General features: G+C 41.5%; 1 protein-coding gene across 2 annotated transcripts; it reads right to left on the minus strand.

Annotated features, from left to right (window-relative positions):
* Positions 1 to 9,378: 9,378 nt before the first annotated feature.
* On the minus strand, positions 9,379 to 15,225 carry LOC115196166 (uncharacterized). Of its 2 annotated transcripts, none has more exons than XM_029756788.1 (8): positions 14,952 to 15,225; positions 13,077 to 13,168; positions 12,705 to 12,952; positions 12,306 to 12,546; positions 12,096 to 12,192; positions 11,799 to 12,032; positions 11,311 to 11,486; positions 9,379 to 9,729 (listed from the first exon to the last, which is right to left on the minus strand). In XM_029756788.1, the coding sequence occupies exons 2-8, from the start codon at positions 13,157 to 13,159 to the stop codon at positions 9,510 to 9,512; spliced, it is 1,299 nt and encodes a 432-aa protein (XP_029612648.1). In that variant the 5' UTR covers positions 13,160 to 13,168; positions 14,952 to 15,225; the 3' UTR covers positions 9,379 to 9,509. The 2 variants fall into 2 exon arrangements, with proteins under 2 accessions (XP_029612648.1, XP_029612647.1); XM_029756787.1 differs by having other exon boundaries at positions 13,077 to 13,207.
* Positions 15,226 to 17,168: the final 1,943 nt, after the last annotated feature.

The raw sequence follows: 17,168 nt of genomic DNA on the forward strand, positions 1-17,168 counted from the left end.
CCTTAGTGGACTAACCCGATATGATGGCTGGTTACACAATGAAAAGTCCTTAGTGGACTAACCCGATATGATGGCTGGTTACACAATGAAAAGTCCTTAGTGTACTAACCCGATATGATGGCTGGTTACACAATGAAAAGTCCTTAGTGGACTAACCCGATATGATGGCTGGTTACACAATGAAAAGTCCTTAGTGGAATAATCCGATATGATGGCTGGTTACACAATGAAAAGTCCTTAGTGGACTAACCCAGATATGATGGCTGGTTACACAATGAAAAGTCCTTAGTGGACTAACCCGATATGATGGCTGGTTACACAATGAAAAGTCCTTAGTGGACTAACCCGATATGATGGCTGGTTACACAATGAAAAGTCCTTAATGGACTAACCTGATATGATGGCTGGTTACACAATGGAAAGTCCTTAGTGGACTAACCTGATATGATGGCTGGTCACACAATGAAAAGTCCTTAGTGGACTAACCCGATATGATGGCTGGTCACACAATGAAAAGTCCTTAGTGGACTAACCCGATATGATGGCTGGTTACACAATGAAAAGTCCTTAGTGGACTAACCCGATATGATGGCTGGTTACACAATGAAAAGTCCTTAGTGGACTAACCCGATATGATGGCTGGTTACACAATGAAAAGTCCTTAGTGGACTAACCCGATATGATGGCTGGTTACACAATGAAAAGTCCTTAGTGGACTAACCCGATATGATGGCTGGTTACACAATGAAAAGACCTTAGTGGACTAACCTGATATGATGGCTGGTTACACAATGAAAAGTCATTAGTGGACTAACCCGATATGATGGCTGGTTACACAATGAAAAGTCCTAAGTGGACTAACCCGATATGATGGCTGGTTACACAATGAAAAGTCCTTAGTGGACTAACCCGATATGATGGCTGGTTACACAATGAAAAGTCCTTAGTGGACTAACCCGATATGATGGCTGGTTACACAATGAAAAGTCCTTAGTGGACTAACCCGATATGATGGCTGGTTACACAATGAAAAGACCTTAGTGGACTAACCTGATATGATGGCTGGTTACACAATGAAAAGTCATTAGTGGACTAACCCGATATGATGGCTGGTTACACAATGAAAAGTCCTTAGTGGACTAACCAGATATGATGGTGGTTACACAATGAAAAAGACCTTAGTGGACTAACCCGATATAATGGCCTGGTTACACAATGAAAAGTCATTAGTGGACTAACCTGATATGATGGCTGGTTACACAGTGAAAAGTCTTTAGTGGACTAACCTGAATGATGGGCTGGTTACACAATGAAAAGTCCTTAGTGGACTAACCCGATATGATGGCTGGTTACACAATGAAAGAGTCCTTAGTGGACTAACCCGTATAGATGGCTGGTTACACAATGAAAAGTCCTTAGTGTACTACACCCGATATGATGGCTGGTTACACAATGAAAAGTCCCTTAGTGGACTACTAACCCGATATGATGGCTGGTTACACAATGAAAAGTCCTTAGTGGACTAACCCGATATGATGGCTGGTTACACAATGAAAAGTCCTTAGTGGACTAACCGATATGATGGCTGGTTACACAATGAAAAGTCCTTAGTGGACTAACCCGATATGATGGCTGGTTACACAATGAAAAGTCCTTAGTGGACTAACCCGATATGATGGCTGGTTACACAATGAAAAGTCCTTAGTGGACTAACCCGATATGATGGCTGGTTACACAATGAAAAGACCTTAGTGGACTAACCCGATATGATGGCTGGTTACACAATGAAAAGTCATTAGTGGACTAACCCGATATGATGGCTGGTTACACAATGAAAAGTCCTTAGTGGACTAACCCGATATGATGGCTGGTTACACAATGAAAAGTCCTTAGTGGACTAACCGGATATGATGGCTGGTTACACAATGAAAAGTCCTTAGTGGACTAACCCGATATGATGGCTGGTTACACAATGAAAAGTCCTTAGTGGACTAACCCGATATGATGGCTGGTTACACAATGAAAAGTCCTTAGTGGACTAACCCGATATGATGGCTGGTTACACAATGAGAAGTCCTTAGTGGACTAACCCGATATGATGGCTGGTTACACAATGAAAAGTCCTTAGTGGACTAACCCGATATGATGGCTGGTTACACAATGAAAAGTCCTTAGTGGACTAACCCGATATGATGGCTGGTTACACAATGAAAAGTCCTTAGTGGACTAACCCGATATGATGGCTGGTTACACAATGAAAAGACCTTAGTGGACTAACCTGATATGATGGCTGGTTACACAATGAAAAGTCATTAGTGGACTAACCCGATATGATGGCTGGTTACACAATGAAAAGTCCTTAGTGGACTAACCAGATATGATGGCTGGTTACACAATGAAAAGACCTTAGTGGACTAACCCGATATGATGGCTGGTTACACAATGAAAAGTCATTAGTGGACTAACCTGATATGATGGCTGGTTACACAATGAAAAGTCTTTAGTGGACTAACCTGATATGATGGCTGGTTACACAATGAAAAGTCCTTAGTGGACTAACCCGATATGATGGCTGGTTACACAATGAAAAGTCCTTAGTGGACTAACCCGATATGATGGCTGGTTACACAATGAAAAGTCCTTAGTGTACTAACCCGATATGATGGCTGGTTACACAATGAAAAGTCCTTAGTGGACTAACCCGATATGATGGCTGGTTACACAATGAAAAGTCCTTAGTGGAATAATCCGATATGATGGCTGGTTACACAATGAAAAGTCCTTAGTGGACTAACCCAATATGATGGCTGGTTACACAATGAAAAGTCCTTTGTGGACTAACCCGATATGATGGCTGGTCACACAATGAAAAGTCCTTAATGGACTAACCTGATATGATGGCTGGTTACACAATGGAAAGTCCTTAGTGGACTAACCTGATATGATGGCTGGTCACACAATGAAAAGTCCTTAGTGGACTAACCCGATATGATGGCTGGTCACACAATGAAAAGTCCTTAGTGGACTAACCCGATATGATGGCTGGTTACACAATGAAAAGTCCTTAGTGGACTAACCCGATATGATGGCTGGTTACACAATGAAAAGTCCTTAGTGGACTAACCCGATATGATGGCTGGTTACACAATGAAAAGTCCTTAGTGGACTAACCCGATATGATGGCTGGTTACACAATGAAAAGTCCTTAGTGGACTAACCCGATATGATGGCTGGTTACACAATGAAAAGACCTTAGTGGACTAACCCGATATGATGGCTGGTTACACAATGAAAAGTCCTTAGTGGACTAACCCGATATGATGGCTGGTTACACAATGAAAAGTCCTAAGTGGACTAACCCGATATGATGGCTGGTTACACAATGAAAAGTCCTTAGTGGACTAACCCGATATGATGGCTGGTTACACAATGAAAAGTCCTTAGTGGACTAACCCGATATGATGGCTGGTTACACAATGAAAAGTCCTTAGTGGACTAACCCGATATGATGGCTGGTTACACAATGAAAAGACCTTAGTGGACTAACCTGATATGATGGCTGGTTACACAATGAAAAGTCATTAGTGGACTAACCCGATATGATGGCTGGTTACACAATGAAAAGTCCTTAGTGGACTAACCAGATATGATGGCTGGTTACACAATGAAAAGACCTTAGTGGACTAACCCGATATAATGGCTGGTTACACAATGAAAAGTCATTAGTGGACTAACCCGATATGATGGCTGGTTACACAATGAAAAGTCTTTAGTGGACTAACCTGATATGATGGCTGGTTACACAATGAAAAGTCCTTAGTGGACTAACCCGATATGATGGCTGGTTACACAATGAAAAGTCCTTAGTGGACTAACCCGATATGATGGCTGGTTACACAATGAAAAGTCCTTAGTGTACTAACCCGATATGATGGCTGGTTACACAATGAAAAGTCCTTAGTGGACTAACCCGATATGATGGCTGGTTACACAATGAAAAGTCCTTAGTGGACTAACCCGATATGATGGCTGGTTACACAATGAAAAGTCCTTAGTGGACTAACCCGATATGATGGCTGGTTACACAATGAAAAGTCCTTAGTGGACTAACCCGATATGATGGCTGGTTACACAATGAAACGTCCTTAGTGGACTAACCCGATATGATGGCTGGTTACACAATGAAAAGTCCTTAGTGGACTAACCCGATATGATGGCTGGTTACACAATGAAAAGTCCTTAGTGGACTAACCCGATATGATGGCTGGTTACACAATGAAAAGACCTTAGTGGACTAACCCGATATGATGGCTGGTTACACAATGAAAAGTCATTAGTGGACTAACCCGATATGATGGCTGGTTACACAATGAAAAGTCCTTAGTGGACTAACCCGATATGATGGCTGGTTACACAATGAAAAGTCCTTAGTGGACTAACCGGATATGATGGCTGGTTACACAATGAAAAGTCCTTAGTGGACTAACCCGATATGATGGCTGGTTACACAATGAAAAGTCCTTAGTGGACTAACCCGATATGATGGCTGGTTACACAATGAAAAGTCCTTAGTGGACTAACCCGATATGATGGCTGGTTACACAATGAGATGTCCTTAGTGGACTAACCCGATATGATGGCTGGTTACACAATGAAAAGTCCTTAGTGGACTAACCCGATATGATGGCTGGTTACACAATGAAAAGTCCTTAGTGGACTAACCCGATATGATGGCTGGTTACACAATGAAAAGTCCTTAGTGGACTAACCCGATATGATGGCTGGTTACACAATGAAAAGTCCTTAGTGGACTAACCCGATATGATGGCTGGTTACACAATGAAAAGTCCTTAGTGGACTAACCTGATATGATGGCTGGTTACACAAAGAAAAGTCCTTAGTGGACTAACCCGATATGATGGCTGGTTACACAATGAAAAGTCCTTAGTGGACTAACCTGATATGATGGCTGGTTACACAATGAAAAGTCCTTAGTGGACTAACCTGATATGATGGCTGGTTACACAATGAAAGGGGGTGGGGAACGAAAGAGCGGGAGAAGGAGAGACAAAGGAATTCAACTATCGTACATACAGTTGAATTATACGCTAATCGTAAATATGGATATTTAGCACCCTAACAACCGCTCATTCGGATTAGAAATGCAATGTGCATATTTAGGCTTGTATGTCTTTGTCGTCTCTCTCTGTTGAAATCACCCGGTCCATTTTCTGGGGAGCCAGTCAACAGAAAGTCTCTGGTTGTGTAACAGAGGTCACCATGTCCTTTGTAGTCGTAGCTTCTTGGTCTCGGAGTGTCTGTTAGAACGTATCTTCCAGAGCTGTACTACGCCGTGTTCAGCGGGCCTTGTCATCTATATTGGTGAGAGGAAATTGTTCTTTGTCTCTCGTCTTCAGTTGCGTTTCCTAGGCTAACAATGCATAAAGAGCTGCAGACTGAATGTTCCTGTGTAGTCTTCTTCGAGAGAGAGAGTTTCAAAGGGTCTTACCATTTTCTGTTATAGAAGTCTTTAAACCATTTAATAGCGTATTCAGCTTACGCTGCACATACAGTTGAAATCGGAAGTTTACATACACAATACCTTTAAACTCAGTTTTTCACAATTCCTGACATTTAGTCATAGTAAAAATTCCCTGTCTTAGGTCAGTTAGGATCACCACTTTATTTTAAGAATGTGAAATGTCAGAATAATAGTAGAGAGAATGATTTATTTCAGCTTTTATTTCTTTCATCACATTCCCAGCGGGTCAGAAGTTTACATACACTCAATTAGTATTCGGTGGCATTGCCTTTAAATTGTTTAACTTGGGTCAAACGTTTCGGGTAGCCTTCTACCTTGACTTTGTTGTCCTTAAGCCATTTTGCCACAACTTTGGAAGTATGCTCCATTTAAATAGAGACCAGACTCCGTGGAGCGGTGGCTACATGGCTGCGAAATGGTTTAAAACTAAAGACCAGTATGCAGTTGAAGCCGGAAGTTTACAAACACTTAGGTTGGAGTCATTAAAACTCGTTTTTCAACCACTCCATAAATTTCTTGTTCACAAACTATAGTTTTGGCAAGTCGGTTAGGACATCTACAACAATTGTTTACAGACAGATTATTTCACTTATAATTCACTGTATCACAATTCCAGTGGGTCAGAAGTTAACATACACTAAGTTGACTGTGCCTTTAAACAGCTTGGAAAATTCCCGAAAATTATGTCTAGGCTTTAGAAGCATCTGATAGGCTAACTGACATCATTTGAGTCAATTGGAGGTGTACCTGTGGATGTATTTGAAGGCCTACCTTCAAACTCAGTGCCTCTTTGCTTGACATCATGGGAAAATTTAAATAATTTAGCCAAGACCTCAGAAAAAAATTGTAGACCTCCACAAGTCTGGTTCATCCTTGGGAGCAATTTCCAAACACATGAAGGTACCACGTTCATCTGAACGAACAATAGTACGCAAGTATAAACACCATGGGACCACACAGCCGTCATACCGCTCAGGAAGGAGACATGTTGTCTCCTAGAGACGAACGTACTTTGGTGCGAAAAGTGCAAATCAATCCCAGAACAACAGCAAAGGACCTTGTGAAGATGCTGGAGGAAACAGGTACAAAAGTATCTATATCCACAGTAAAACGAGTCCTGTATCGACATAACCTGAAAGGCCGCTAAGCAAGGAAGAAGTCACTGCTCCAAAACCTCCATAAAAATGCCAGGCTACAGTTTGCAACTGCACATGGGGACAAAGATCGTACTTTTTGGAGAAATGTCCTCTGGTCTGATGAAACAAAAATCGAACTGTTTGGCCATAATGACCATTGTTATATTTGGAGGAAAAAGGGGGAGGCTTGCAAGTCGAAGAACACCATCCTAAACGTGAAGCACGGGAGTGGCAGCATCATGTTGTGGGGGTGCTTTGCTGCAGGAGGGACTGGTGCACTTCACAAAATAGATGGCATCATGAGGGTGGAAAATTAAGTGTATATATTCAAGCAACATCTCAAGACATCAGTCAGGAAGTTAAAGCTTGGTCGCAAATGTGTCTTCCAAATGGACAATGACCCCAAGCATACTTCCACAGTTGTGGCAAAATGGCTTAAAGACAACAAAGTCAAGGTATTGCAGTGTCCATCACAAAGCCCTGACTTCAATACCATAGAAAATTTGTGGGCAGAACTGAAAAAGCGTTTGCGAGCAAGGAGGCCTACAAACCTGACTCAGTTACACCAGCTCTGTCAGGAGGAATGGGCCAAAATTCACCCAACTTATTGTGGGAAGTTTGTGGAAGGCTACCTGAAATGTTTGAGCCAAGTTAAACAATTTAATGGCAATGCTACCAAATACTAATTGAGTGATGTAAACTTCTGACCCACTGGGAATGTGATGAAAGAAATAAAAGCTGAAATAAATCATTCTCTCTACTATTATTCTGACATTTCACATTCTTAAAATAAAGTGGTGATCCTAACTGACCTAAGACAGGGCATTTTTACTAGGATTAAATGTCAGGAATTGTGAAAGATTGCGACCCCCCACACCTTTGCCTCACAATGGTTTGATCCACTGCCAGTTCTTTAGTTGGCAAGGTAACAGAGGGGTCGTGTCTACTCTCTGAAAGGCACTCAATGAACGTAACTGACGTGAGGTTAATCCAGTCAATCATGCACACACACTAGCTGAATATGCAGAGCTAGCCCGCAAATATTAATTATTAAGCTAGCTAGTACCTATTCCATTTATGTGGCGTCGTCAAAGATGGAATCTTTGCTATCGTCAATTTATTCCAAGATCAGCATGCAGATGATGTAAGTTAGTGCTTCAAAGTCCCTGTGATAAGGTTAGCGATTGTCACGGTTGTCGTCGGTGAAGGTGGACCAAAACGCAGCAGGTACGTGTATGCTCATCTTGACGTTTATTTAATAACTTTCAAAAATGAACGTACAAAATAACAATAACAAAAACAAAAGAACGAACAAACAACTACAAACAGTCTGGCTAAGCATAAGGCTTACACACAGAACAATCACCCACAAAATCCAAACACAAACACACCCTACTATATGGGACTCTCAATCAAAGGCAGATAGACAACACCTGCCTTCAACTGAGAGTCCCAACCCCAATTAACCTAACATAGACATACACTCACTAGACTCCACATAGAAATACTTAAACATAAACCAAAACCCGGAATTACTAAATCAACCACCCTTTTAACAAAACACACCACCCTGAACCACATAAAACAAATACCCTCTGCCACGCCCTGACCAAACAACAAAACAATTAACCTTATACTGGCCAGGACGTGACAGCGATAAACTGAAGTCCAAACTGAACAGAACTACACTCTTCTACCATTGTCTTAAATATATTTAATGGTCTCGTTGCAAAAGCTAAATTGTCGCAAGGGAACTTTTATTTATTGATTTTATTTCACCTTTATTTAACCCGGGTAGCAAAGATTATAGCAAACACCACTGAAACGGAATTGGTGCTCGCTAGCTTTGCAAATGCAGCTATTGTTGGAAGCCAGCCAATATGAAACAAACTATTAAAATTACAAAAGGTTGCAGCATATGTTGTGTAAATGGTGAACTCATACAGCTGTCAAGTCTTGTCATTTCAATCCGTTTCACATTTGCTAGCTACCTTTTAAATCGAAGCCCAAATAGAATGATAGAAGATAAGATGATAGAAGCCCATCTCCTACTGTAAATAACCTACACACACATGTAGCCAGGCAGCCAGCCAGGTAGAAAAATGGCAGAAAAATAAAAGACGGACATCAGAGTATTTTTCAGTACACCAAAACGCAAAGTAAGAACCCTAGTAGCCTAATATCTCAAAGACTACTTGATAAAATGTTCATAAGAAAGAAATTAAATTCTAATGGAAATGTTTCACAATGATGTCATTAGGCAGAGCAGGCAACAGATGGCACACAGACAGCAGAGTTGGGGACAGATATGCAGGGACAGACTGGCAGAGACAGGGAGTTTCAGGGAAGTTTGTTGAGTCTTTGTTTGGCAACATTATGAAAGGTTCTCAATTTTTTTGACTTGTAAAATAGGAACATAATTGGAAAATGCCATGGATACCCCCACTCTCAACTTAAACTGGTGACTGAACTAAGATTTGTTAAAGGCAATGGTATTGCTGTTGTGATTAGTTGTGTTGTTTTGCGTACCGGTAGTTAGGAGTATGGCAAACACCTTATTTCTTTGGTTCCTCAATATACATTTACCATATACAATGTAGGCTATGTGTTACAGCACTACTTTTGGTGTCCCCCTCAGGAATTGCTCTTGAGAAAATTTCATGTAATTGTCCCCTCCAAAGTTGATATCAGATTTTTGCCCCTGGAATCAGCGATATGACGTAGAGGCACAAAGTAAACAGCATAGCGATTCAATGTCTGCAACAACTAAGAGCGTTCAAGTGTGGGGCTAAACTTCTCTGCAGGTTTGGTTCAGCATGAAGCAAATCCATTCACATGCGCAGTAGTCCTGCCTTCTCCAATGCTTTATCTATATTAGGCACCAGTTGTTTCTCGTAGTCCCAGATCCTCTTGTCTTCATGCAGCTCCTCCTTGGTCAGTCCTCCTCGTAGGGGAACTCTGACATGGATGATATGACACACGTTAGGAGGAACCTTCACTGTCTGCCCGAAGTTACGCAGCACAGAGTGGACCGACGTCTGCTCCACTGCCCTGGGGTCAGAGACACAGGAGGGTTGTTAGACAGAGTGGACCGATGTCTGCTCCATTGCCCTGGGGTCAGAGACACAGAAGGGTTGTTAGACAGAGTGGACTGATGTCTGCTCCATTGCCCTGGGGTCAGACACACAGAAGGGTTGTTAGAGTGGACTGATGTCTGCTCCACTGCCCTGGGGTTGTTAGACAGAGGTTGTATTCTATTCTAACCTGGCTTGTACATTCATCTTGTAGGGTTGGTAGATTCTAACCAGAGCCCTATACTACAAACTCTGAGCTCAACTCGAGATATTACTCACAAATGTGGCTCACCTTTTATCCAGGTACACTTCTATGGCAAAGTATCCTTAGGAACTAACCTGCTCCGAGGCAGGCTAACTCAGGGCTAACTCTACTTATCCTGAATGAAATGTCTGAGCCGGGTGTTCAGGACCAATGAGATCAGGTTCCCATCATCCCTTTGATTTGAAGAGGACCACTGATTAAATATTGTATTAACCAAATGCTTTTTTGTGTAAAAAAAAAAAAAATGGTAGTATTAAATAGCTATCACATTACACATTTAGTAATGACAGGATGCATTTGAAACATCACTCACAGTATGACTTTTGTATGACTTTATAAAATTATTTTATTTGTTGTAGGGGAAAAAAGGTGCTTGTGCATTGATAAACACACCAAAGACGGCATGAACGATACGTAATAAAAGAAAGTGTAACGGTCGTCGCAGTAAGTGGACCAAAGCGCAGCGGGTTGAGTGCTCATTATATATTTATTTTTGAACACTTAACTATGAAAACAAACCGTACAAACGAACAGGATTACAGGCTAAACACAGCTATGCAATCACAACTTCCCACAAAATCCAAACAAAACACACCCCTCTATATAGGACCTTCAATCAGAGGCAACGAGGAACAGCTGCCTCCAATTGAAGGCCAAATCAATAAACTAAACATAGAACTAAAAAGACTAGACTAGATCATAGAAATATACTAACATAGAACATAGCCCAAAAAACACTAACCAAACACCCCTCTACATAAACACACACCCCAAACCACATAAAACAAATACCCCCCTGCCACGTCCTGACCAAACTACAATAACAAACAACCCCTTTACTGGTCAGAACGTGACAGAAAGACGGCACTTCTAATAACCTTTTTCACTCCATAACCTGCAGAATTTGCAAGATAGCTTTAATTTCATGTTGATTTTGGAAAGAATTTAAATGTGGCACTGACTTGCCCATGGATTTATGTTTCAGCTTTGTCTCTGAAGAGTTCGGAGTTCGACTAGCCACGTGCGACATGCATGAGCAGTTATAAGTCTGCTAGAGTTAGCGGCAGGAGGACAAGCAATATCCACTGAAAATCCTGAGTATATCTAGTTAGCTTCTTAGTATACTACTCTGGGCCATAGTATCATCTTGGAGGGGTATTAGGTTCTAACCTGGGCTGTACTATCATCTTGGAGGGGTTGTAGATTCTAACCTGGGCCGTACTATCATCTTGGAGGGGTGGTACATTTTAACCTGGGCTGTACTATCATCTTGGAGGGGTGGTAGATTCTAACCTGGGCCGTACTATCATCTTGGAGGGGTGGTAGATGCGATAGTCTGGCTCCTCTCTGTAGATGTGCTCCATGATGTTGATCCCTGGAACATCCCGCCAGCGGGGTCGTTCAAACCTTCCACTGGGCTCAAACTGGGACTTAGGGAAGATGTGGTTCTCTATGAGGAACACTTCGGCCTGGGGAGATGGAGGGTGGAGTGAGAGAAGGCGAAAGAGAGAGAGAATTAATTCAGATTATTTTCCTTCATATGTGATCTATTTTTCTCACTGTCCACACTATTGTATTTTGACTCATATCAGACTTGCACAATCACACTGAAAAATGCTGTTTACAAATTGGGGAAAATATCACATTTCTTTCAGATGTGCCAAATAATTGAGGAAAAAAATCAGCATTGGGATGCCTGTGTAAACACAGCCTAACATATGCATACTACACACGTAATGATCTACACACATACACCGTACTTCCCTGAGTCCTCCCCCTACCTTTGGGTTTTGCCTCTGAAGTACATCCATCATCTGGGGCAGGGTTTGATGCTGGTATGGAGCTATAATCTCATCGATGTCGTTCAGCAGTACATAGCGTGACTGATACATATGTCTGTAGACACAGTCATTTAGAGTGGTCAACTGGCCGTAGTAGTGGATGTCCCCTCCATGTTCACTGGGCTGCCACCCACGGGACGGGTTCATGTGTTGGTCGATAGGCCAGGGCACCACCTGCATTCAATCAATCAGTTAATGAATCCTATCTATCCATCCATCCAATCAATTCATTCCTACCTCCACAAAGCCCTCCTGTGTGTAACTCTGTAGCAGTCTCTCCAGGTCTGGTCCACAGCTGGTGTTATACACCACAACATGCTGCACTCCCAACAACCTGCAACATAGCAATCAATCAATTAACCAATCAACCAATCAATTAACCAATCAAGCAATCCATCAATCAAGCAATCCATCAATCAATGAACCAATCACTCAATCAATACTCACTTGTACATCTCCAGAGTCTGGGTGACCTGAAGCACGTTGTTATAATCACCAAATAAATTGGACCAACAGACAGTGAAGTTGAACTGAAACTCCTCTTCCTCCCTTTTCACAAGGTTCTGGATGCGGAGGAAGGTTTGGTTCTGAGCGAGCTTGGCGTCAGCTTGTGTGGCGAGGGTCACGTGTGACGGGTTGCAGTCGGGAAGATTCGGACAAAGGACGTCGGTCGTCACGAAGCGGAAACCTTTATCCCAATATAGAACAGGGACATATAATTACTGTCTAGTGTAAACTAAATCAACAAACTAATCAGCGAAACACCAAGCCCCTTATTTCATTGATTGAGTTATTAATTCAAGTGTGTCAGTGCAGGGCTAAAACCAAATAGTAAATAGCAGGTACCAAAGTGATCAGAGTGCATCTGGACTTCAGCCTTCATTCCATTAGCCCAGTGACTCCCACAGTAGAACACACAGTACAGAGGCTGGACAGAGTCTCGTCTGAAGATACTGATGATGCGTACGAAGCTTCCCTCCAAACGATGTTCCTTGTAGGCCCCCACCATGAAGTGTTTGGTGTCGTTGACAGGCGTGATGGACTGGTCAGAGATGTGGTGCGGATAGAGGTGCTGGTGGTTGCCTGGCTGTGACCTGAGGAATCATGGACACATGTTGTATTTCTACAGCAGAAATGTGTATCCCAGACAATGTTTTGGCACTTTTATTACTGATCACACTTTTATTTATTGATTGTACGGCAGAGGCTTCACGGTACCTGGACAATGTGAAGATGAAGTAGACCATAACTGCCAGAGCAGAAACTATCAGTAAAGGGAACATACGCGTCTTCACCGTCATAAGCCAGATCTAGGAAGGTAGTTTATAGAAGGTGAAGATTGAGGTGACCTTTGAAGAGAAGTGAAAGTTAATAATGTAGTCGCACTTGCTCCCTGGCTGCGTTTACACAGGCAGCCCAATTCTGTTCTTTCTCATAAATTGGTCTTTTGACCAATCAGATCAGCTCTTTTGCACATAATTGGGCAAAAGATCAGAATTGGGCTGCCTGTTTAAACGCAGCCTCTGATCCTTAGAGTGAAATTAAGACATTCATGACATGCAAAATACTGTATCTAATGACACTCAATGGGCCTCAAGTTCAAGTTTCAACTTTCAGCATTATTTGTCCCAGAGAGGGCAATAGTGGCTTTGCAGCAGGGGAGCACGTATGACATGAAAAACATATCAAATCCACATGGACCAGAATGGAAACAACAGCAAGGGACACAATGGAAATAAGTTATTGACTTTGTTGTATTAGCTCTGTCTAGATTTGTACTATGTGTATGTATTTGTTAAACTGTCAAATAAAATAAATCAACCACTGCTATGAGGGATAAATATTTTTTTAAAGTCCGTTCTGGTCTGCTTAACGGGGTGGCTCTCGCATCGGCACCAATGCATTAGCAGCTGGGTCTGGTCTGCTTAGTTGACTGAATACGAACCAGAAAAAAATTAGGGAGTGGGATGTCTCGCTTCCTCTTCTGTCTCTGTGCTTACCACACACACACACACACACACAGTCGACACACAGCTAAATGCCATCATGCGCATCACCCACAATCTGCAGTTAGAATGACTGCCAAGGTAGGAAAGATTGATAAATGAGACTAAACTGTCTAAACTGCATAACCATGTCATTAACAGGTGAAATGAATCCAACCACTTACAGATTGGATTAGTTAAGATTCGTTTTATTTAGGATCTGGCACACTATGATCCACCAGCTTCCCTGGCTCCCTGTCCTGGCAAACATCCCCCCCACACCAAATATAAGCCTCCCATCAAGAAAGACGATTTGGAAAGACCCACCCAACACAAATATCACCTAGATGGTAACTGTAATCAGGTATGTTATTAGCAAAAATATTGTAATCAGATTACAGATACTTTTGAAAATCTAGATGATTACTTCTTGGATTACTTTTAAATTCAGAAAGGATGTTTGCGAACAAATACATGATGACACCTTTCAGTTTCTCATCAGGATCTTGGCAGTGCTGTTCTGGATGTAGTGGTGATGACAGTAGTTCTGACTGACAACTTTACCTGGAGGTGGACTTGCCGATGTCAAACTCTTTCCATGAACCTATTATATGCTCAATGACACGTTGTTTGCTTAGCTAGCTAGGTAGCTCATGCCAAATGAATAGGTTACTATCACATATGTATGAAAATACTTGATCAATTGATGTTTACTGATCATGAAAAGCATGCAGTTACTTGCTGTAAAACTCTGATGATAGAGCTAAATGTGGAATAATCAGAAATGTCTGCTTAGAAGCTGTACTGTAATTGGAAAAATACATTTCCACAATGGTGTGGGGAACATCTCATACGCGTGTTTCCTGCTCAATGTCACATCGCAAACGGGTGTATTTTGCAAAGAGGAAAGGCCTGTGTCACAGCGCACCCTTGCTGGTAGAACCAGTTTGGAGAGTTTGGGACTATAATAAAAAACAAACAGTTATACAATGTATTTAACAATGTCTTGGAAACGGCAAGTAGCCTAGTTATTCATGTTTTTTTAAGCGAATATCGTATATATTTCCGGCACCGACATCAATCAATTTCAAGAAAGATCTGAACATACCTGTGTGTAAGTCCAGGAAAAGGAGTGAATTATATCCACAAAAAGGTAGTGATGCGTAGATAAATTCACATCCAAGCACTGATATTTTTTCAAAGTTCAAATTGTTTAGTCGAATCCACCAAACGCAGCCAAACCATGGAAATGGTGTAGATATCACTGTCTACTATTTTATGCGGCAGTAGCCTCTCTCTCTCTGTCTCTGTCGCTCGCCCTCTTTTTTTCTCTGTCTCTCACTCGCCTGTGGGTCACACAATGTTGAGAAATACGTTTCATTTCCATAGGTAAACCTAGGTCATGACATCTCACATGGGTGTATGCCTGCATACTGGCGGGAAATCCGGTTTGTATGGTTTGGGATGATAAGGTTCTATCTGCATTTTGGTGAAAATGTAGCTATTGACATAGCCTTGTTCTGTTCAATGTTCTCTAACTATTTTAATACCACAATTAATTTTAAGTTCAAAATATACAAATTGCTGACACCATTCAAACCAATGACGGTTCGGAAACTTTAAAGCCAATTATCTCAGAATAATATTTTTGCAGATAGAACTTCCTATTCCCAAGCTCTTGTAATTGTCTGTCTTGTAGTGGCCTAGGCTAATGCTGTCTGTCTGCCTGTCAATTTGTCAGGTGAACTTTAGAGAGTAATGCCAGTTTCAATGCTCCCCACTGATAGACAGCACACTCGTGCGCACACACACACACACACACACACACACACACACACACACACACACACACACACACACACACACACACACACACACACACAAATATTCTCTACAGTTTGTTTTAATAGCTTTGGTACTATTTTCACAAGTATGTGGTACACATTCTCACAACTCTTAAGGGGGAGGACAATAGCTGCACTTGCAATGTCATCGTAAGGTAAGACTGATTCATCAGTGTGTGTGATAGCAGTAATAACTATTAAAACCTGAAATGTTAAATTGTAGATATGTTGCATGATGTATCTGATCAATTACATTTGTATCTAATAATATTTCCCTCTATGAAGAAACTCCTGAGCCAAGTAGAGGAGGTTCGTCTAGAAGAGTTGCATTGAGCAGAGGCACATGGAGAGGAGGCTCGGAAGAGTAAAGATGTACTGCCAATTGTCTCATTCATCCCCCCTCTTCTTTCCTGTAACTATTCCCCAGGTCGTTGCTGTGAATGAGAAAGTGTTCTCAGTCAACTTACATGGTAAAATAAGGGTAAATATACATGTTTTTTACAGTATGTGAAGCTGAGTATGTTAAGTGCAATATCACCAATCTGAAATGGTGGCAGCATCTCACGATGATGGGCAGAGTTAGGTTCCTCTCCCAGCCAGTGGGCAAAGGTTGAGGGTTGAGTGTTCTGATGTGTAGCTGCTGTGTCATGGCTATTAATCGAGTAATTACATACCACGTTCAATTATTACACAATTAAATTAAATGAATCATATAACAATGAATTAAGTAGTAATCTGGGGTACCACGGGAAAAGTTTATTTAACGAGTTACCGTTTCCCAACTTAACTCAAGAATATCAGAATATCTCGATATACTAGCCGTCGTCCATCAATCATTTGCTCCTATTTCAGTCTCATTCTGAACGTCGTAATATCCTATAAATCTACATGAACCCTAGTCTCCATGATGAATCAGCGATACACAAATTGGCCTAATTATTTATTTACAAACTAACTAAATAATCACACAGAATTACATAAACACACACACAGGATAGATTATAAACTGATTATTAACATGATGCAATGAAAAGTCCTTAGTGGACTAACCCGATATGATGGCTGGTTACACAATGAAAAGTCCTTAGTGGACTAACCCGATATGATGGCTGGTTACACAATGAAAAGTCCTAAGTGGACTAACCCCATATGATGGCTGGTTACACAATGAAAAGTCCTTAGTGGACTAACCTGATATGATGGCTGGTTACACAATGAAAAGTCATTAGTGGACTAACCCGATATGATGGCTGGTTACACAATGAAAAGTCCTTAGTGGACTAACCAGATATGATGGCTGGTTACACAATGAAAAGACCTTAGTGGACTAACCCGATATGATGGCTGGTTACACAATGAAAAGTCATTAGTGGACTAACCTGATATGATGGCTGGTTACACAATGAAAAGTCTTTAGTGGACTAACCTGATATGATGGCTGGTTACACAATGAAAAGTCCTTAGTGGACTAACCCGATATG

Source organism: Salmo trutta, chromosome 6 (genome assembly GCF_901001165.1).
Source record: "Salmo trutta chromosome 6, fSalTru1.1, whole genome shotgun sequence".
Lineage (NCBI taxonomy): Eukaryota > Metazoa > Chordata > Actinopteri > Salmoniformes > Salmonidae > Salmo > Salmo trutta.

Bases quoted from the DNA above. Each gene is read 5' to 3' on its own strand.
- LOC115196166 (XM_029756788.1), bottom strand. From the start codon at position 13,159: ATGACGGTGAAGACGCGTATGTTCCCTTTACTGATAGTTTCTGCTCTG. The intron at 12,953-13,076 runs GTACCGTGAAGC...ATGATTCCTCAG, and splicing joins TTCATCTTCACATTGTCCAG to GTCACAGCCAGGCAACCACC. The intron at 9,730-11,310 runs GTTAGAATCTAC...CTCTGACCCCAG, and splicing joins AAGATGATAGTACGGCCCAG to GGCAGTGGAGCAGACGTCGG.